The sequence below is a fragment of the Dendrobates tinctorius genome, unplaced genomic scaffold, assembly GCF_039654945.1.
Source record: "Dendrobates tinctorius isolate UK_male_01 unplaced genomic scaffold, ASM3965494v1 ptg000001l, whole genome shotgun sequence".
Lineage (NCBI taxonomy): Eukaryota > Metazoa > Chordata > Amphibia > Anura > Dendrobatidae > Dendrobates > Dendrobates tinctorius.
Window position 1 is genome coordinate 835,507 of NW_027361669.1, and position 23,755 is coordinate 859,261.

The 23,755-nt window shown below is 46.2% G+C and overlaps 1 protein-coding gene across 5 annotated transcripts in view; it reads right to left on the reverse strand.

The window, feature by feature from the left end:
- Positions 1-21,471, reverse strand: part of ARHGAP26 (Rho GTPase activating protein 26) — a 605,933-nt gene extending 584,462 nt beyond the window's left edge. For 2 of the 5 annotated variants that reach the window (XM_073573730.1, XM_073574405.1), the window contains exon 1: positions 21,080-21,471. In XM_073573730.1, coding sequence (XP_073429831.1) covers positions 21,080-21,233 — 154 coding nt within the window. In that variant the 5' untranslated portion in view covers positions 21,234-21,471. The remainder of the gene's footprint in view (positions 1-21,079) is intronic. The other 3 variants (XM_073572997.1, XM_073575091.1, XM_073572737.1) reach the window with 2 other exon arrangements.
- Between the last annotated feature and the right edge of the window lie 2,284 nt (positions 21,472-23,755).

Here is a 23,755-nt window from a genome sequence, read left to right on the forward strand (position 1 = left end):
CATTCCCCCTGCTTTAGAAGGTTGCGGCTTAGGAAGTCTGCTGTGGTGTTTTCTTTTCCTTTTATGTGCAGTGCTGTTAAAGACAGGAGATGTTGCTCTGCCCATTGGAACAGCCATTCTGCTACCTCCATCAGGGGCCTGGAACGAGTCCCACCTTGGTGGTTGATGTAAGCCACGGTGACCTGATTGTCAGAGAATATTCGAACATGGTGACCCTGTAGATACACAAAAAGGTTTTTGACTGCTGATCTACGGCTGTTAGCTCTTTCAGGTTGGAGGACATTTCCAACTGATGGCATTCCCACAAGTCCTGGATCAAGATTTCCCCCATGTGGGCCCCCCAACCCGTAGGGCTTGCGTCTGTGGAGACTACCCGGGTAACGTTATATTCACCAGGGCACCCCTCTGGCTAGATTGTTCTCATCTAGCCACCACTCAAGGGATCTCAAAGTATGTTGAGATAGCGTCAACTGGCCTTCTAGATAACCGCTCAACATCTTTTGATGGCGTAAAACCTCGCCCTGTAGCACCCTTGCATGGAACTGGGCACACCGGACCGCAGGGATGCAGAATGAGAGAGAACCCAGGAGGGACATTGCTTTCCTGAGAGACATGGTAGGGCTATTGGAGGCGTTCAAGACCTGATGACGTAGGCGAACTAATTTTTCGGGTGGAGGACGACACTCCTGATTCTGCGAGTCTAGGGTTAAGCCCAAGAACTGATGGACTTTCATAAGCTGTAGGCAGGACTTCTTAATGTTTAATAGCCACCCTAACCGCTCCAGAGCTGATTTTGCTTTTTGCAATTGATCCAGACAATGGACTGCTGTTTTGCCTACAATAAGGAAGTCATCCAGGTGAGGGATTACTAGGATGTTTGCTTCCCACAGATGGGCCATAACTTCCGCTATAACTTTAGTTAACACCCGGGGGGGCGACTGCTATACCAAAGGGAAGTGCGACATATTGAAAATGCTGTAACGACCCCTGTAAATGAACTGCCACTCTAAGGAAACGCTGATGAGACGCATAGATGGGTATATGGTAATAAGCGTCTTTTAAATCCAACACCACCATAAAACAATTTTCAAACAGTAATTTTATTGTGGAACTGATCGTTTCCATTTCGAAAGGTCGAATGACCAGGTATCTGTTGAGTGCCTTCAGGTTGATTATGGTCCTGTAAGAATTATCCGGCTTACGGACCAAAAATAGGGGGGGGGGGGGGGGGAGAGTAGAAGCCTTCGCCCTTCTCCGCCTCTGGTACCTTTATCAGTACTCCCTTCTGACATAGGTTAACAACTTCGGTCTCTAGGGCAGTCTGTTCCGCCAGGGAAGACCTGAGCGGGGTGACCCTAAAACTGTTCTGGGGGACACAGGCAAATTCTAGCTTTAGGCCTAAGGCTAACAACCCCAGGATCCAGTTACTGTTTGAGATTCGCGACCAAGCTTGGCAGAAGGCCGATAGTCTACCTCCCACCGGGGACTCTAGTCATTGGGGAGGTTTCTTGGCCTCACGGGATGCTTCCTTCCCCCTCCAAACATAAACCCGATACCATTTTTTTTTATCTTCCCATCTGCCCCGGTCCCTGGATGACCTTCTCCGAAAAAATCTCTTCCTAGCAAAGGGACGTCTGTAGGAAGGGGTGGACAGGGAAGGGTATTTCTTTTTATCGTCGTCATCTAGGACTGGTCCGAATAGATATTCCCCCTCACACGGGATGGAGCAAAGCTGGGATCTGGCCTGGATATCCCCGGGCCAACATTTCAGCCATATAGCCCGTCGGGCTGCATTTGATAGCCCTGCGGCCTTGGCCGCCATTCTTGCGGAATCTGCCGAAGCATCGGCTAAAAAGGCTGCCACATCCTGGATGGTAGGTAGGGTTTTCAAAATAGATTCCTTCGAGGCTCTGTCCTCTAACTGCGTTTCCAGCTGGTCCAGCCAGACCATCACAGATCTGGCTGTGCAGGTAGCTGCTACTGCCGGCAGCTGCTACTGCCGGCCTCAGGGCGCCAGCTGACATTTCCCATGTGCCTTTCAAGTAGCAGACCGCCTTTTTATCCAGCGGATCCTTTAAAGCAGGGTTCCCCAACTCCAGTCCTCAAGGCCCACCAACAGATCATGCTTTCAGGATTTCCTTTGTATTGCACAGGTGATGCAATTATTGGTGGGCCTTGAGGACTGGAGTTGGGGAACCCTGCTTTAAAGAGACCATGTCATCAAAGGGGATAGCGGATTTTTTGGACGCCTTAGCCACTGCTGCATCCAATTTCGGGGCTTTGTCCCATTTGTTCACCACGGGGTCCTCAAAGGGATATCGCCATTTAAAAGCTGGTGGTAGGGAGCCTTTCCTTTCTGGTTTCCTCCATTCCCTAGTAATCAAATATTGGACCTTATCGTTTAACGAGAACGACTTACGTTTCCTGGGGTCTAAACCCCCGAACATTAGGTCCTGCGCTGACCGTTCTGGTTTTGTGTCTATTACCCCCATGGTAGCCCTGACTGCCTTGACTAGTTTGTCCACTTGTTCCAGACCTAGGCAGAAACGACTGGCGTCTTCCTCTGAAGAGGACGCAGACGTGGAGGGCTCTGAGGAGTCTTCATTTCCTCTAGGGTCAGCTGAAGAGCCTGACCCTGAGAAACTTGCTCTCTTTTTTTTCCTAGACGGCTCCCCCTGGGGTACGAATTTTAGGGCTTTAACCTCCATCCTGTTAATTTCCCTTAGACTTGTAGCGAAGTCAGGGGTTTCTTCCGCCACCTACAGGAGGGGGGACAGAGTAAGGAAGAATGCCTGGTAATTTTTTGGGACTACGCCCCCCCTCCTTTTTTTTTTACCGTCTGCATGACTGGCACAGCCTTTTAGAGTAGGCATCCGGCAAGGGGCGCATTCCCTGTTTTTTGCCTTGTCAGCGCATTTCAGGGAACACTGCATCAGGGCACATTCACGAAGATCTCTTACCCTGAGCAGAAGGCGTAGGTACCGGATCTCGGGGGGGGGGGGGGGGGGGGGGGCGAGCGAGCTGGATCCTTCAGCCTGGAGGAACTTCTATGGCCGGATTGTCCAGTTAGTTTTTTCTTTTGCTGGGAGCTGGTTTGGGACCTCTCTGAGGTGCGTTCCTGCTCTCGGTCCAGCTGGGCCACGGGAGCTTCCGGCTCGTCCATTCCTGCACCTGAGCTGAAGCCATTCTGCAGTGCTTCTGTGCCCTTTTCTCCCCCCCACAGCGTCCATGGGTACTTCCCCCTGCGTGCCGCCCCCCGCGCCACTGCGCCCGGCGACGCACGGGGAGAAAAAGCCGGCCGGCATCTGACTTACGGCCCGGCGCAAAAGGCCCCGACCCTCGTCGACCGCGTCACTTCCGGCCTGAGTGAACGCGTGGGGACGCGCAGGCCACCAGCGCCATGGTGGCGCCCGACGCTGCACAGCGCTCCCCGCACGCCACCGAGGCACAGCCGCACGCCCCTGACCTGGACGAAGGGAGACCGCACCAGCAGGACCGAGGACCGGGGTCCGGGGGGGGGGTTTGGCCATACTTACCCGCCGGCGCCGGTCCAGGAGATGGGCATCCACCGGACCCCGCTCCCACCTGCCCCACACACTGATGTGGAACCCTACCCGGGCCACCGTGGCACTTCCAGGGGACTCCGCACTGCCCGAGGTAGGAGAGCCCTCCGCTACCTGAGTCGAACAGCCGACCTGGGGATTCCTTCGTCCATGATGGCATGATCTGTAGGGAATCCTGTCCTCCAGGAACAGGAAACCAACTGATGCGTGGGAGAGGTGCCGCCCTTATGTATCTGTAGGATTTCCTGTTCCTGGAGGGCGGATCCCCTCTCTCAGGTGGTGCTGTCATGGACGACAGAATAAAAAACAAAAGAGAACAACGCCGCACATTAAAAAATGCGTATTTTAAGCAGCAATTTTACTTCTACCTCTTTGGTGGCCTTTTGGAACAGAAAAAAGCTCAATGTGTGAACTTACTTTGTGTGTAAAGAGATGGCAAATTCATCACACATTGCACCAGTCTGAAAAATTCGGCACATACAAAAAAAAAAAAAAGAAAGCAATTCGGCCACAAGCTAAACAGGCTTAAAAATTCTTCAGAAGAAATTCTTTTTTATGTCTCGAGGTAAGAAGTGGGGTCTTCCTGGGACTCCTACCATACAGTCCCTTTTCATTCAGACGCCGACGGATAGTAAGGGTTGACACTGTTGTACCCTCGGACTGCAGGGCAGCTTGAACTTGTTTGGATGTTAGTCGAGGTTCTTTATCCAACATCCGCACAATCTTGCGTTGAAATCTCTTGCCAATTTTTCTTTTCCGTCCACATCTAGGGAGGTTAGCCACAGTGCTATGGGCTTTAAACTTCTTGATGACACTGCGCACGGTAGACACAGGAACATTCAGGTCTTTGGAGATGGACTTGTAGCCTTGAGATTGCTCATGCTTCCTCACAATTTGGTTTCTCAAGTCCTCAGACAGTTCTTTGGTCTTCTTTCTTTTCTCCATGCTCAATGTGGTACACACAAGGACACAGGACAGAGGTTGAGTCAACTTTAATCCATGTCAACTGGCTGCAAGTGTGATTTAGTTATAGCCAACACCTGTTAGGTGCCACAGGTAAGTTACAGGTGCTGTTAATTACACAAATTAGAGAAGCATCACATGATTTTTCGAACAGTGCCAATACTTTTGTCCACCCTCTTTTTTATGTTTGGTGTGGAATTATATCCAATTTGGCTTTAGGACAATTCTTTTTGCGTTTTTCATTTAAGACAAATTAAGTGAAGATAATACCACCAAAGAATTTGTGTTTGCAATCATTTTCAGGAAGAAACCGAGTATTATCTGACAGAATTGCAGGGGTGTCAATACTTTTGGCCACAACTGTAGATATATACCGATCGCATGGCGAAAAACAACAACATGCAAACAATTGTTCTCAAACCAATGCCAATACCTGTACCAGTACCAATAGAATCTACAAGTTGTCCTGAAGAAAAAAAAAAAAAAAAAAAAAAACACACCTGTCTTCAAACAGCTCAGCTAACAGAAGAAAAAAAAAAAAGTTATGGGTCTCTGAATGCAGAAAAACTAAGAATGCCTCAATAGTACTGATCTATAGAGTAAAGCTAAAATGGACTCATTTCCACATTGGCAATTAAGCGGGCCAGGGATACGTCTACAGATATCTGACAGCTGGTAAGCGCGGGCAGCAAGACGAACACTCCGATCCTAGGAATTAGAATAATACAGGACAGTGCTACATGCCTCTTGTGCACACCAGCCAGCAGATATCTGTAGAAATTAAATCACCAGCCTCACACCTGCTGATGGAGCGATTTTATGTATGCTTTAGATGTTCTGACGATTAGTGGAATAAAAATTGCTCAAGAAAAACCATTTTTTGATTTTGCACAAAATTCATAAGCCATAATGCACCATTTTGAAGAATTTAGTCCAAACACAAAAAAGACTTAAAAGAAACACGAGTTATGACATTTTCCTCAAATCTTTTAGACATGTCAAAAGGTGTAATAAGAAATGGTATTTAGTGTTAAATCGACTCTCCATTCTGGCACTGAAAAAAGTCTATTAATTTGCCACATACCATAGTTACCTCACCTGGTACCCTCCATTTGCCATCTCCACTGAGACTGGGGTTTCAGTCTTGCTGCATCCAAGATACCTGTCAGAGCAGCACAGGGAGCATTGTTAAGTCTGTACAATGTCTCTTCGGCATATGGCCCATGGTGAGAGGAATATATACAGTACAGACCAAAAGTTTGTACACATCTTCTCATTCAAAGAGTTTTCTTTATTTTCATGACTATGAAAGGCATCAAAACTATGAAGGCATCAAAACTATGAATTAACACATGTGGAATTATATAATTAACAAAAAAAGTGTGAAACAACTGAAAATACTGTATGTCTTATATTCTAGGTTTATAAAGTAGCCACCTTTTGCTTTGATTACTGCTTTGCACACTCTTGGCATTCTGTTGATAAGCTTCAAGAGGTAGTCACTGGAAATGGTTTTCACTTCACAGGTGTGTCTTGTCAGGTCTAATAAGTGGGATGTCTTGCCTTATAAATGGGGTTGGGACCATCAGTTGTGTTGTGCAGAAGTCTGGTGGATACACAGCTGATAGTCCTACTGAATAGACTGTTAGAATTTGTATTATGGCAAGAAAAAAGCAGCTAAGAAAAACGAGTGGCCATCCTTACTTTAAGAAATGAAGGTCAGTCAGTCCGAAAAATTGGGAAAACTTTGAAAGTGTCCCCAAGCGCAGTGGCAAAAACCATCAAGTGCTACAAAGAAACTGGCTCACATGGGGACCGCACCAGGAAAGGAAGACCAAGAGTCACCTCTGCTGCGGAGGATAAGTTCATCCGAGTCACCAGCCTCAGAAATCGCAGATTAACAGCAGCTCAGATTAGAGACCAGGTCAATGCCACACAGAGTTCTAGCAGCAGACACATCTCTACAACTGTTAAGAGGAGACTTTGTGCAGCAGGCCTTCATGGTAAAATAGCTGCTAGGAAACCACTGCTAAGGACAGGCCAGAAGCAGAAGAGACTTGTTTGGGCTAAAGAACACAAGGAATGGACATTAGACCAGTGGAAATCTGTGCTTTGGTCTGAGTCCAAATTTGAGATCTTTGGTTCCAACCACCGTGTCTTTGTGCAACGCAGAAAAGGTGAACGGATGGACTCTACATGCGTGGTTCCCACCGTGAAGCATGGAGGAGGAGGTATGATGGTGTGGGGGTGCTTTGCTAGTGACACTGTTGGGGATTTATTAAAATTGAAGGCATGCTGAACCAGCATGGCTAACACAGCATCTTGCAGCGGCATGCTATTCCATCCGGTTTGCGTTTAGTTGCACCATCATTTATTTTTCAACAGGACAATGACCCCAAACACACCTCCAGGCTGTGTGAGGGCTATTTGACCAAGAAGGAGAGTGATGGGGTGCTACGCCAGATGACCTGGCCTCCACAGTCACCAGACCTGAACCCAATCGAGATGGTTTGGGGTGAGCTGGACCGCAGCGTGAAGGCAAAAGGGCCAACAAGTGCTAAGCATCTCTGGGAACTCCTTCAAGACTGTTTGAAGACCATTTCCAGTGACTACCTCTTGAAGCTCATCAAGAGAATACCAATAGTGTGCAAAGCAGTAATCAAAGCAAAAGGTGGCTACTTTGAAGAACCTAGAATATAAGAAATATTTTCGGTTGTTTCACACTTTTTTGTTAATTATATAATTTCACATGTGTTAATTCATAGTTTTGATGCCTTCAGAGTGAATCTACAATTTTCATAGAGAAAACTCTTTGAATGAGGTGTGTCCAAACTTTTGGTCTGTACTGTACATGACCAGTGTGCAGTCATTGTCAGTGCAAGAGTTTAGGTTCAGTTAGGGGCAGAGATAGAAGCAGCCTCCTGTGCAAGAACACTATGCTTGCACTTTGGAGGTGGAAGTGATCCTCCTTACCTCTTTGACCTCAGTGTGACTGCACAGGTTGCACCAATGGTGTGTCCGCCCCATGGGTCACTAACAAGTCACTTTTAGCATAATTTATAAGCATTGCTGCACAGGGCTCAAGAGGAATGGGGGCCCATTTCCACCTATAAAGCAGAAGGAATTGTGCATTTTGATGAGTTATTGAGCTGCACAGGGCCCTTATACTGTTCTTGCACAGGGGTCCTCTTCTGTCTGTATCCATGACTGTGAAGCAGAGAAAAGTAAGGTGCGTTATTTTTGCCAGTCTTGTTGAAATTGTGTCCAACATCAAAACTACCACAGAAAATACAAACAAGTAGGACCCTAGTGATGGGACATGACAGGTCTTCACCGTGCTTTAATTTTAGGCAACAGTTTAATTAAGGAGTCTTAAGATGTTGACGTACAATCGGCAAATGTTCCAGATTTGTTACATAGCCAGAAACACAACAGATCAAACGGAAGTACATATTTGTCATGGAGGAAACTGGCTGAAGTACACGGCTTCCTCCTACAATGCCGAACCTCTTGGACACTTGTGGAATTTTGAACTGTATGAAGGATGGAAAGAGATTGGAAGGGGGTCACTGGGAAGACTGGGCAGGATTTTAAGAAAACGTGAACACGTTTATTATGTACACAAATAAAAAAGCCACAGTCTTTGCTAAGGCTGTGTTCACACACAGCTTTTTTTAGCGGTTTTTACCGCGGTTTTCACTATAAAACTGCTAAAAATAAGCTGCACAGTCATTTCTATGCATTTTGCACTTTGTGTGCACATTAATGCGTTTTTTACCACGAAAAAAAACGCATCGCGGTAAAAACTGCAGCATGCACATTAATTTTGCGTTTTTTTCCGCGGTTTAGGCTTCTCCCATGTTTTTAGAAACCGCTGCGGTAAAAACGCGCAAAAACTGCCGCGGAAAAATAGGTGCGGTTTCTGGGAAAGGGATTCAGGTTTTTGTGCAGAAATTTTCTGTAATGTGTGCACATACCCTTAAACAGAAAATCTTTGATAATTGAGATCATCAGGCAATACAAAAAAAAAAAAAAAATGGAGCAGTACAAGCTTGTTTATTTGTATTTAGTTAGCGGTTGCAAATGATGCATTAAGTGACACATTATGTACCCTAGATATAACACAACTGGCACATTACTGTAGGAACTATACTGCCGTCATACAGAGAATGTGCAATTAGAGAACAGATTATTATAGTTTACCTTTAGCTCGAAGAGTTACAATCATCAACATCACAACCTGACATACGAAACATTCTGAATCAGATTAGTGCCAGAGACGACATGCACCATGGTTATTGGACTATGCAGTCTACGCCAGGATCATTAGCCATTACTGCACTTCTTGTACTTCACTACATCATGAACTTCTACGTTGTGTGCAGAATTATTAGGCAGCTTGGTTTTCTAAAAAAGACATTTAAGGGACTTTGAAAAGCCAAAAATTGTTACAATTCTTACAGAGGGATGCATCACTCGAATTTTCTAAGATACTGGGGGTGTGATCATAGAATTATCAAATGTTTCATTGCAAACAGTCAACGGGTTGTGAAAAACGTGTTGAGAAAGAAAGACGCACATTAACTAGCAAAGAGCTGAGAAGAATCAAATGTGAAGCGACCAGGAAGCCATTATTCTCCAGTGCTGTTATATTCCGGAACTGCAACCTCCCTGGAGTGCCCAGAAGTGGTCACTGCTCAGATATGGCCAAGGCTGAAATCAGATCACCACTCATCTATGCACATTGGTTGAAACATCAAGGACATCCATCAGTAAATTTTGCCACGTAACTTGAATGAGTTTGATATTACCTCTTCTAGATATTCAATTATCGTACATGATAAAACGGCTCTCACCTATCAGATTACATGCAGATCAGCAAAGTAAGCCAGATGACAAAATTCACCACTTAACGGTTAAATCCTGTATTATAAGATGGCTAGACAGGGATGAAACTAATCAATCCTCAGAAGCCATTTTGCTTTCCACTCACCAGTAGTGATGACCTATCTAACACCCATCCGCAAGCAGCTCTGGTGGCGGACAGATGTAACCAATGTAATAAAGCGGAACACCATGCTCCATTATATTGCTTAGTGGCAGTTTTTAGGTACTGTAGACAAATGTAGCTAATATGTAGTACCCATGAGGAGCTGTAGATATAATTTCTGCCTTATCTTAAAGCAGCAATAACCTACACAAGTCCATAAAGCGATTAGCTGCACAGTCATGAACCTACCCTGACTCACACTGCCTGTTTATACGATCTGAGTGATGTATGATGAATAATCTCTAGTCTGCTAAGTGATGCTATGATGCTACTTTAGCCTTTTTTCCCATTGCCTTTTGATTGTAAGAGCTGTCCAGGAGAAACTCATCACAAGCTGGAGGCAGAGAAGAGAGTCTGAAAGTGGTTTAGAGATTCACACTCTCAGGTAGGCTTAAAGTAGCGTTCACACAGGCAATTGAGATTGGTCCAATCAGGGCAGTTTTATTGCCTTCATAAACTCCAAGTGATTCAAAACAAAAACAGCTTCTTATGGCCACAAAGGTATCACTGAAAATAAACAGTTCATTTAGCAGGGCACAAATACCAGTGTGGACTCATCCGAACAGATTACAGTCGTTTCTCCAGGAGCAAACTTCATACAGAAAAAAGGCCTGATCACACCAGTCCATCTCCCCTTCAGCCCCAGCAGTTTACAGCACCAAACAGAAGTGTTCAACTCTGGGTACAATTCACACTGAACAGGGTGCGGCCTTAGCAGATCCATGAAGTCTCCATCCAGAGAAAGGGAGAGAGATCTTGGCACATCTCTCCTAACTATAGCTCACATTTTGACTGACTTACCTTTTGAACATAGGCCCTTTCTCTAGTAAAAACAGCCAGGCAGGTGAATATAATCAAATCCTGCAGAGCTAGGACTTAACTCTGTCCTACTTGGCTCTGTTACAGTGGATATGTAAGGGGGTAAAGACTATACTGTCACATTCCTGCCCCTGAAAACACCAATAGCATCATTTTGTAATGTGAATTGCAATTGAGTGTAATTTGATAAAGAAAAGCATACAAGTAATGCAAGTGTTGGTAATGTACATTGTAGGATAGCACAGGAAGAGACAGTTTAGGACTTTACATAAGCAGGATAAGGTAGTTGACTCTACTTAGACGATGACAATAGGGTAAGAAAGTGTTAATGTTTGGGACTAGCCCATAGTGGAAGGGAAGGTGCCAGTAAAAGGAGACAAGTTTCCTATTTGAAGGGAGTTAGTTCGTTCATGAATGAGAATATCAAATTCAAGGGCAGTTAGGGCTTATTGCAAGAGTGAGTATATAGTGTTCTGGGCGGTACAAGCCCGTAAAAAAATTCACTGTGGACATTCCTTCAACGTCCAGAGCTCAAAGCTTGATTTAGGAGCACCTCAACCCCTACCATACAGGAAAAAAGGAAAAGAAAAAGAAAGGAAAGGTACTGTACTATGGAAAGAAATGGAGTGTGTTGTGCCTGATACCGCGTATTAGAATCTGATTCACTTGAACTGTTGAGTAAACGTCTGCGTATTGAAATGAACTTGTTGTACCCTGATCTGTGTGAGACAGCTCCTGAAGTTTTTACGCTATGTATCTTGTCTGTGTAGCTAACCAGAGGAAGATGTGAAGCAGTCAGGTCTGGGTCCTGCTCTGCCCCTACTTGTTTTGATGTCTGCTGAGAAATAGTGAGGCAACCTACAAGAGTTGGGTACCATCTCGACTGGGTACCTTATCGAGGTGCAATGGCTTTTACGCTCTTTTGATCAAAATAGTGTCAACTAAGCTCTAGTGATGAGCGAGAGTGCTCATTACTCAAGTTTGCCCAGGGTGCTTGGGTATGCACAGAGAATCGCGGGTGCTCGAGTGACATGTTCGAGTCCTCACATCTGCAAGCTTTGCAGCTGTTAGCCATAAAACACGTGGGGGTTGCCTGACACACACGGGCAATCCATGCATAGCCGCGAAACATGCAGGTGTAGGGACTCGAACATGTCACACGATCACCCGCAATACTCGGTGCATACCCGAGCACCCTGGGCAAACTCAAGTGACAAGAATTTGCACTCATCACTACTAAGCACAAAACTAATAACAGTACATGTAAATAAGGCATTTACTTACTGCAGGGTATTTGCTCATTTTGTTTTTATGCTCAGTTCTGATATTCTTCTAATATACTGTAGCTTTTCCTGCAGTTTATAGGGAAAAACAAAATGCTGGAGTGTTACTTTAGGCTTTTCTTTCGCAAACAAAGTTTTAGTAAAACTTATTCATAAAATATGTAATCAGTGTTTGATAACTGGGTTAAATTGCCAGAGATGTCACCCTGCTAGTTACCAGAATGATGGGGCTTATGTACTTCATTAATTGTTTCCTAGTGAAACATTACCACTGAATGGATTGTCACCAGGTTTTTGCTGCCTCATCTAACAGCAGAATAACGTAAGACACAGACTCCAACGACGTGTCACTTATTGAGCTTGTTTCTAAAGTTTTGATACATTCTCTATCTTATCTGCTGATTCTCTCAATGATGAGCTGTGTAACCCAACCAATCACAGATAGAAAGCTGCAAATCAGGGGGAAGGGACCTTATTTCTGCCATTTGAATATTTAGAACATTCTTCAGGGGCCGCACAAATCATGCGCTACGTAGATTCTGAAGCTGGTACTGGTGTCAGGACATAATTTTTGATTGCACCACCTTAGCTTTTAGAAGTGAACACTACATGCGCATGCTCTCAGAGCTAGAAGAAATTAAAGGGTATATCTTGGACTACAAAAAAAAAAAAAAAAAAACCACCACAAGAGGTATCCAAGCACTAACAGGCCAGTAATTGCAGGGTTTATCCCTCCTACCAACTTCCTTATTCCATATACGTGGATACCCCTGAGGAAGCCACAGATGCTGGAAAAACACGCAGGGTTTATCCCTTCTCCCAACTTCCCCTTATAGATTGCATGCTTATTTTTTGATCTGTCAACTACAGTATATTATATATTTGTGTAGGTGATGTCCTCTGATCTACTGGTTTACTGTACCCATTCTCTAATACTGTTTAAGCTCTGTTCCATTCACTATGTTTTGACTGTTACCCTTGCATTGATATTGTTCTTACCCTTATTTTGTCATGGAAGGAGATTGTTTTGACAGTTTTTAATATTTTTTTGTTCACTATTATGCTATAAAATATTTCACCATTTTTGAGTGCGGTTACTTCATTATAACATTACTAGTGTCATTTTTACACAATTTTTCCTCCGTAACTTCTTAATGATTTGGGCTCCTCGCACTCCACCCAGCCCCTCATTGAGACCACCACGTAAAGTTTCTCTCTCACATTATTCCATCACTAATCTTACTATGAGCCATTTACGCATTCCCATAATTATAACAAGAATAGCAGGATCTTATAATGTATATTAGGGAACAGTTTGCTTCTTTTAATTATCAAGGGGCAATAACAATTATCTGAACTAGCTTAGTTGACATGTGAGCTCATGCATTAGTCCAGAGTGGACTGTAATTATAGATCAAGTCATGACTTGCTGTAGTTGGTTACCATGAGTAGTCCCCGAGACAAAATTCCAATTATTTCTTAGAATATGAACATGCCATTTTTATTCTTTTACAGAAATTCCTTCCATCTACTCTTGTCAATTTGGAGATTACTATTTGCTAGCGTTCTGCAAGCCCCCAAGACCCGCACCTCCTTGCACCTCAACAGCAAAGAAGAAATGCATTATAACCAGTCCTTCATTCGCTATAAAATGGGATCAGATTTATCTGAAAACACTGCCCATTTAAGACCAACTCAGAGCCATTAGTAAAGTGTCAAGGTGATTCTGTAAGAAGAAAATAAACTAAAAATAGATTCCCTTTAAATAAAACTATGAGTAGGATCAACCCACCTAAGTTGTGTTATATGGGCATGTAGGTCATAGGAAGCGGAGTAATATGATACTTTGATAACTGCGATCTGATGCTTTATTCCAGAGATATCCACATTTTTTTCAATATGTAAATGAGCTGTTAAGATCTATAGGTTGGGCACAGATCTCCCTGAGAATCTGTCTCCAGAGCTTATTTTAAACTAAAGGGGCCGTTACCAGTGTGAGACATGTAATAGCTGACAGTCTGCTCTCCTGATCTGCAGGTCTCACACTGATAACACTGCCTTTCATTTACATGCAGCTCTGGAGGCAGATTCTCAGGGAGATCAGTGTCCTGCCTATAGATTTTATCAGCTCATTTACATATTATGAAAAATATGGATTTCTCTGGAATTAGACATCGGATAACAAATATGAAGGGGTCAATTTAATCAGCTTCCAACGACCTGCATGCCCATATTGAAGAATTAAGAGGGTTGATCTTACTACATATCCCTTTTAAACAGAGCTCAGTGTAACCCTAGAACGCTAAATACTACAAACCTATCCAACGGCTTACAGAATCTGTTTTGTTGGATACTGAGCATATCTGATGAAGAAGCTGCTGTGGGCATAACTACTTTGGCCTATGCACAGCAATATATTTGTGCGCCATTTGGACCATTAGCTCAGTGGGCCTGTCTTTATATCAAGCTGTATATTCACCCAAATCTTTATTTATTTTGCATCCCACATCAATGTGTAGCCTCAAGACCACTTTTATCTGACTAAAGACAAAAATAGGAGCATGTCAACAGATTTTTCTTCCCTTTTCTTGTCTTTACAACATCTTTGCAGTAGCTCATATCCTGGCAGATGACCAATCATTTCCTGTAATGTGCTCAGCATCTTCTGCAAATGTTCACAATGTTCCCTTGCCTGGATAATAGATCTTTTCAACAGGACAGAACTATAATACAAGTCTATGACCGCACATAAATGTACCCTCGTCTAGCCAATTTTTCCGCTTGATGGGCTGTTCTAGCCTTGCATCGTACTTCTGGAATACCCTATTACTTTCTGATCATGGAGTTCAGCTGCAGAGACCCCCTTACTAATCAGGAGAAAAGAGGGGTCAGGTTCCCGTTTGCATTTTTTCTTAAAGATGACACTCATGGCAAGGAGTTACGCAGGCATCAATCGGAAGGAGTGGTGGAAACTGTACAGATTCAGGAAACTTTCATCCTAGTGTGGTGGGTTTGAGAGTTTGGACTTGAACCCAAGAACTAATACATATTGCTAGGATTTACCATACACAATTACAAGAACACAGTGTCTGCAGGTGTCACTAGTGTGTACTTACAGGGGTTCACCCATCTCAGAAAATACCGGTCCTAAAGAGCGGTGTGTAATAACAATAGGTGCTTTATCTCACCCTTCCTGGGTCAACCTCCGAGTCTAGGCCATTGCGCAGTATCCAACACTGGCTGCAGCCAATCACTGCACTCAGCGGTTCTGCCTGTATATATGGAATGTCCCGTTCTCAGATTGGCTTCCATGCTGTTAACGTCACGCCCGCGCAGCAGCCAATATCAGATACCAGAAGCATATTTCACTTGTTTCAGTTGCAAAATACAAACAGTAAAATAAATAAATGAAAAACAACTAATTTACCCAAATTCACCTAGCACTAGTCAATGTGTTTTTGCTACCAAGTCACAGTCCAGGCAGCTGCATATACCGCCATGAAACCAGCAGAACAGGAAAGAGGACTTGGCTCTGGATATAGGAATTCCCCGAGGTGAGCACTGGATACCTGTCACCTCTGATGACAGAGAGTAATCCACTGTTTACTGCTGACAAATCATTGGGTACTAATGGAGCGTGCCCCGGCCTATTACTGACAGTTCTGGACTAAAAATACAACGGAGATTAATATTACCAGCAACTTCAATAAAAAGAATCTCCCACGATTAAAAGTGTAATCCTAGTGAGAGAAAAAAAAAGCATAAGTAATTTACATTGGTATGTATGTAGTTAGGATTACAGAGATATTTTACCGAAGAAATAATGTATTCACACAGGTTAGAAAAAGCTATGGCCAAGGCAAATTGGGGAAGTGGTTTCCTACAGCAAGCGAAGATCTTCATGCATGTTTTTTTCTAAAGGCCCCGTCACACTAAGCGACTTACCAGCGATCCCGACACCGATATGAAGGTGTCAGGATCGCTGGTAAATCGCTATGTGATCGCTGGTGAGCTGTCACACAGACAGCTCACCAGCGATCAGCACAGCGATGCCGAGCGCCCGGCATCGCTGGCCATCGCTGTAAAAAATAGAATCAAAATAAAAAATATAGTTATTCTCACCTTCCGACGTCCTGTTCAGCCATCCTGCCTCTCTCCACGCTCCGGTCCCAGTGATCCTTTGCACGAATGACCGCGAGATGTCACAGTCTCGCGGGATAACAAAGTCTCGCGGTCATTCGTGCAAAGGATCACTGGGACCGGAGCGTGGAGAGAGGCAGGATGGCTGAACGGGACGTCGGAAGGTGAGAATAACTATATTAGTTATTTTTTTTTATTATTTTTTACACCTGATCGCTGGTCTCCCGCCTGTCACACACAGCGATGCGTGCTGGCCAGCGGGAGACCAGCGACCAAAGAAATGTCCAGAGGTTTCTTCCAGCGATCAGCGATACCGGCAGGGGGGCCGCTCGCTGATCGCTGTCACACATAGCGATCTCGCTGGTGAGATCGCTGTTATGTCACAAAAGTTGTGACTCAGCAGCGATCTCGCTACCGAGATTGCTTAGTGAGACGGGGCCTTAAGTCCATATTCACACTTTCAGTATTTTACCTAAGTATCTGTAAGCTAAAACCAGGAGTGGGTGATAAATACATAGGTGACGTGTTTCTATTATACTATTTCTCTGATGGTTTCGGCTTACAAAAACTGAGGTAAAAAACTGACCAAATACTGAATGTGTGAACATGACACAAATACTGAGGTAAAATACTGACCAAATACTGAATGTGTGACCACGGCACAAATACTGAGGTAAAATACTGACCAAATACTGAATGTGTGAACATGGCACAAATACTGAGGAAAAAAATGACCAAATACTGATTTTGTGCACGAGACCCAAGACGGATTCTGCAGACATGGGGACTGGCATGGCGTTCTGCCACGCTGCTTTTCCCCTCATTCGGCACAGGGCCAGCCTAGCTATGATATGTTGTAGCATGACCAGCATGACCATAATGATATGTTAGATGGCATGTGCCCAGCAACAAGTACCTCAAATATGCAGACCTTCAGGGATATCCCCATCTCGGGGATAGGTCACTGCATTCATATCATAACTTGGGTCACCCACAGTTCTAGGCAATTGCTGGACTCCAAGACCCCTTTGTATTTTTTTCTGCCAGTCAAAAAAGGTCCCAATATGACATGTATATTTGTAAACTTGTAGATTGTGAGCCCTCGTGGGCAGGGTCCTCTCTCCTCCTGTACCAGTTATGATTTGTATTATTTAAGATTATTGTACTTGTTTTCATGTATACCCCTCCTTACCTGTAAAGCGCCATGGAATAAATGGCGCTATAACAATAAATAATAATAATAATAATAATAATAATTAGTAAGACTCTGCACTTCAACACTACGCAACGGGCAAACAGTACCAAATTTGGTAAGTGAAAAACCATTGTGACCTAGTACTTTGGACAATGCATCAGTGTAGCAGTCCTAGAATCCTGGTTGGGTCCTCACCAGCTCTGATCTAATAGGCTTGGCCTTAGTCAGATGGTTTGTCGGCCATTGTGTGACAAGGAGCCAATATAAAGGAAAATTACCATTTCAGAATGGGGGTTTTCTCCACTAGCCCAGTACTCATTTCCTTGGACAGTGGGTAGCTAATGTAAAGCTGTGTAATAAATAAAACAGTGAAGGCAATGGAGTGCTACAGAAGTACCCATCCCCTTCATTCTCAGAATCGGTAGAGGTCCTGATGGTCGGCCATAACATCGGAACAACCCTGTTATTTATCTGCTCAAAATGGAAGAGACAAGTGCGTCCCCATAGTAAGGTGGAATTTCCTTTATAGCTTTGAAATAAAAGATGCCAATGTAAAAGATCAAAGTCAGCTGACTGGTTGGAAGAGCGGGTGCAGAGGAGCATATTATCAGTCCAAGTGCGATCCAACCAAACCTCAAATTGCAAATGGACCAATGTTATTCTATGGGGCCTCGAACATGCCAGATATTTTTCCCTTAGGATTGAGCCAGCCCAATAGGAAAAAAAATAAATAAATAATAAGGAACGATGCATGCCTGAGTTTGATATGATATTCAGATGGCACTCAGCCATGCAAGTAAATCGTACTGCACTTGGATGACATCTGCATGCACTCAGATTTTCACAGACTGACGGGATGGAGAAGATGTGGAATTTTTTTTCTCCATCCCGACACCCTGGTCACACACACTGAACCAGATTTTCTCGGAAGAGAAAACATAAAAGTCGTCTGCACCCGCCCTAAAGTGTACTTATGAGCTGTGTCCTTCAGAGGGAGAGCATAAATGGAAGAGAAGATGCTGGAGAAAGGTTATTTCTCTTCTGAGACGCATCAGATGGTGAACAGAGCACTACTGTAATTTCGCCCCATTACCTGGCTGCGTTTCACAGATATAAAAGAGAATCTGTGCAGTGGATATGTGGGCGTTTCAGGCTCGGAGATGATCACGGTTCCCACAGAGCCTTGCACATCCTTTGGCTCTAGTCGATGCAATCTGCTTCCGAAAACATTACAGCCGTTTAAACTTACGGCAAAGGGGGGGAAACACAAAAAATGGAAATTTCTCGCATATCCACATGAGCCTGACACGTGAAAGGGTCGGAGGTGGGATCTGTCACAGCCAGCGATATTGGGAAATTAGCGAAAGTGCATGTTCCTCCTTATCCACCTATGAAAAGCTGTACACAGGGTCTTGGTAAAACATGACACAGGGGTCAAGTGGGGCGGCCACCAACGAGACCAATACAGCTGATGTGCCAGTGTACACAGAAGACAGTGGCACCAAGGGCATCATCATATTCACGTGCCCTACTATGCCCATGCATGGGGGGCACAATTACTGCGGGTACCATAGTGGCACATCGGCTTCATGCAGACACAGGCATCTGAGTCACAGCTCCAGGTATTTTTAGGCAGAGATGCCATAGGCAGCGCTGTATATACCCACTGTATACAGACAGTCACACCTTCCTGTACATTATGAGACTGGCAGCAGCAGATCACAGGATCCTACTTCTAGAGGATTCTCTGCAGAGGCTCTCAGGGCACAACTGGTGGCACAGGCGAGAATGCCAGGATGGCAAGCACCCACCCAGCTGATGCAGGTCACCAGCCAGATGGCATGTACCCACCCAGCTGATGCAGACCACCTACCATATAGCACATAACAACCCAGCTGATGCAGACCACCTGCCATATAGCATGTACCCACCCAGCAGATGCAGACCACCTGCCATATAGCATGTACCCACCCAGCAGATGCAGACCACCTGCCATATAGCATGTACCCACCCAGCAGATGCAGACCACCTGCCATATAGCATGTACCCACCCAGCTGATGCAGACCACCTGCCATATAGCATGTACCCACCCAGCTGATGCAGACCACCTGCCATATAGCATGTACCCACCCAGCTGATGCAGACCACCTGCCATATAGCATGTACCCACCCAGCAGATGCAGACCACCTGCCATATAGCATGTACCCACCCAGCAGATGCAGACCACCTGCCATATAGCATGTACCCACCCAACAGATGCAGACCACCTGCCAGATGGCATGTACCCACCCAACAGATGCAGACCACCTGCCATATAGCATGTACCCACCCAGCTGATGCAGACCACATGCCAGATGGCATGTACCCACCCAGTTGATGCAGACCACCTGCCATATAGCATGTACCCACCCAGCTGATGCAGACCACATGCCATATAGCATGTACCCACCCAGCTGATGCAGACCACATGCCATATAGCATGTACCCACCCAGCTGATGCAGATCACATGCCATATAGCATGCACCCACCCAGCTGATGCAGACCATCTGCCATATAGCATGCACCCACCCAGCTGATGCAGACCACCAGCCCAATGGCATGCGACCACCCAGCTGATGCAGACCACCAGCCGGATAGCATGCACCCACCCAACTGATGCAGACCACCAGCCAGATAGCATGTAACCACCCAACTTATGCAGACCACCAGCCCAATGGCATGCGCCCACCCAGCTGATGCAGACCACCAGCCGGATAACATGTAACCACGTAGCTTATGCAGACCACCAGCCCAATGGCATGTGCCCACCCAGCTGATGCAGACCACCAGCCAGATGGCATGTATCTACCCAGCTGATGCAGACCACCTGCCATATAGCATGTAACAACCCTGCTGATGCAGACCATCTGCCATATAGCAAGCACCCACCCAGCTGATGCAGACCACCAGCCAGATAGCATGTAACCACCCAGCTGATGCAGACCACCAGCCCCCGGATAGCATGCACCCACCCAGCTGATGCAGACCACCAGCCCACGGATGGCATGCACCCACCCAGCTGATGCAGACCACCTGCCATATAGCATGTACCCACCCAGCTGATGCAGATCACATGCCATATAGCATGCACCCACCCAGCTGATGCAGACCATCTGCCATATAGCATGCACCCACCCAGCTGATGCAGACCACCAGCCCAATGGCATGCGACCACCCAGCTGATGCAGACCACCAGCCGGATAGCATGCACCCACCCAACTGATGCAGACCACCAGCCAGATAGCATGTAACCACCCAACTTATGCAGACCACCAGCCCAATGGCATGCGCCCACCCAGCTGATGCAGACCACCAGCCAGATAGCATGTAACCACGTAGCTTATGCAGACCACCAGCCCAATGGCATGTGCCCACCCAGCTGATGCAGACCACCAGCCAGATGGCATGTATCTACCCAGCTGATGCAGACCACCTGCCATATAGCATGTAACAACCCTGCTGATGCAGACCATCTGCCATATAGCAAGCACCCACCCAGCTGATGCAGACCACCAGCCAGATAGCATGTAACCACCCAGCTGATGCAGACCACCAGCCCCCGGATAGCATGCACCCACCCAGCTGATGCAGACCACCAGCCCACGGATGGCATGCACCCACCCAGCTGATGCAGACCACCTGCCAGATAGCATGTAACCACCCAGCTTATGCAGACCACCAGCTCAATGGCATGCGCCCACCCAGCTGATGCAGACCACCAGCCGGATAGCATGCACCCACCCAGCTAATGAAGACCACCAGCCCGATGGCATGTACCTACCCAGCTGATGCAGACCACCAGCCAGATAGCATGTAACCACCCAGCTGATGAAGACCACCAGCCAGATAGCATGTAACCACCCAGCTGATGAAGACCGCCAGCCCGATGGAATGCACCCAGCTGATGCAGACCACCAGCCTCACAGCTGCCCCTAGGTGGAGGGCTTCCCTGTGACAATGACAGCTCCCGTGAGCACAGCTAATGATGCAGGACATGGCAGGGTAGCTGGCACTCTGCACTTACTCTTATGCGCTGCCACCAGGGACTTGCCATCCTTGATGAGCTCCTTGATGAACTTGTTGGTCTTGTCCAGCTCAGTTTCGTGGGACTTCAGCCTCTCCCGGAATTGCGGGCTGTCCAAGTAACAATCAGTGAACTCCAGTGGGGGCAGCCCCATCTTCCGCCTCACCAAGCAGCAACGACAAGAGCAGACAGCTAGCAGCGATCAGATGCAGGAGCCGTGCCCGCCTGTGAGAGGCGCCCCGGCGCTCAGGACATGCTGGCAGCGCAGCCCGGGAGCTGCAGTCATTGAAAGTTTCCGTGCGCAGGGCGGCACTCAGGCGGCGGCGGGCGTGTGCGGAGTGAGCCCGGCTAGTGATGGCATCCGGCTGCTTGCGCTCGTATTGGAGGCAGGAGGAAATGAGAAGTAGATGGGGCCTCTCAGATAAGGCCGTGTGATCTCATGGCCACTGGCCGCCACCTCCCAGTGAGCTCGGCCCAGACACCGCCCACCGGTGCTGACAGCCGTCCCTGCACCGCCCTCTGCCCCGCTGTGTGGCTGCACCCCCCTGAAGAGGGCACACCCCGAGGAGGGCACCTGGCTGGCACCGCAGCCTCACCTACCTTCCACACACAGGCTTCACACTATCTCCCGAGTGCGCAAGATCTCAGAACTGGATCATGGACCTAAACTCTGCTTGTGCTGCCATTCTGGGGATTTACTTTACCTACAGATGCAATCCTGCATTTAGGTCTATGTTCACACACTATGGCTGCGTCTCCATTCTATTATGCCTGGTCTTGCAGTCACATTACTATCTGCACATAGAAGGATGAGGCTGTGTCTCCTTGCTTCTGCGGACCCCCGGGGTTATCTGTGCCCTTAGGCTGTGTGCACACGCTGCGGATTTTGCTGCGGTTTTGGCCACTGCGGACCCGCAGCAGTTTTTGCTGCGGTGTACAGTACCATGATTCCCTATGGGAATCAAAAACCGCAGTGCAGACAGTGCGGAATTTTCCGCGCGGATTATCTGCGGTTTTCAATCCGCAGAAAGAATTGACATGTCAATTCTTTCTGCGGATTCTGCTGCGGTTTGCCATCTCCATTGAGGAGATGAAAAACCGCAGGGCAAAACCGCAGAGCAATCCGCAGGTAAAACCGAGCAATCCGCGCGGATGAATCCGCACCTAATCCGCAGCGTGTGCACACAGCCTTAGTAGTGAGGTGTAGGCCTCCTGCACAGGTCGTGGTCCTAGTATGTGTGGTCTCTGTCACTGCCATGGAACCACACATACCCAATATAAGTGACGCCGTTATGCACATGGACCGTGGACGTGCTAAAAATGCAATGAACAAAATGCTATTTAGCGAAGTGATGCAGAAATGCTGCAACTTCAAAAAGTACTCATCCTGTGCCGCGTCAGAGGTTTCTGTATCACATACGTGTTCTGCAGCCTAACAATGCCACTACTTAGGGGCACACATTGTCAACAGAGAAATACATTACTTTTTTTTCTGTTGAATATTTTCTCACAAGGCAGACAGGGACGGAGGAGGGTCGGGGTGTGAGGACACAATATGGGACCCAATGAAAAAAATTTGCAGCTTAGGGATGGATGGAGAGGAGACACATAGACCACAGTCACACATTCAGTATTCGGTCAGAATTTTACCTCACTATTTGTGCCGCGGTCACACATTCAGTATTCGGTCAGAATTTTACCTCAGTATTTGTGCCATGGTCACACGTTCAGTATTTGGTCAGTATTTTACCTCACTATTTGTGCCGCGGTCACACGTTCAGTATTTGGTCAGTATTTTACCTCACTATTTGTGCCGCGGTCACACGTTCAGTATTTGGTCAGTATTTTACCTCACTATTTGTGCGTGTTCACACGTTCAGTATTCATTCAGTATTTTAGCTCAGTATTTGTAATCCAAAACTAGGAGACGAACAATTAGGCCGGAGTCACACTAACCTGCGCAAAAAACGCTCCGTATTTTACATGCGTAATACGGATGAATGACCCCTAAATAGTGCTCCGTAGGTCATCTGTAATCAAGGTGTGGTCGCGTATTTTGCGCATGTGAGCATCCGTATGTAATCCGTGTGGCATCCGTATGTAATCCGTGTGACGAGATTTTCTCGCAGCCTTGCAAAATGGACATTTAACGGTTTTGAGGCCTGCAAACAATTTAAATCATTAGCCTGCACCCTATTTCTACACTCAGAAACAGGTGGCTGCCTACATTCTGTACATTTCTCACCTTGCTTTCACGAGGTGTGTTTGTGTTCTTTGTGCAGCATGGCAGAGGGTCTGACATTCAATACAACTAAGCAGGTTCTCTTTACCTGGCTTTTGTCACAGCGCTTTGGCCAACCATATCCTGTGATAGTGGATCCGCGGAGGAGGAGACGCATGTGGGTCCATCCACTTTTGAGGCAACGACTCGCAAGAGGTCATTTTCACCGCCTCTATTCTTCTCTGCGGGAGCATCCGGAGAAATTTTACCAGTACTGTCGCATGAGCATTTCCACATTTGATCGACTCTTGGAGACAGTGCGCCCTGGGATAACCCTTCAGGACACAAGGATGTGCAAAGCTATATCTGCAGAGGAGCGACTTCTACTCACAATACGGTATGTACTACACAACCATATTCTCTATGTTCATAATATGTGTGTTAATTTATGTTTT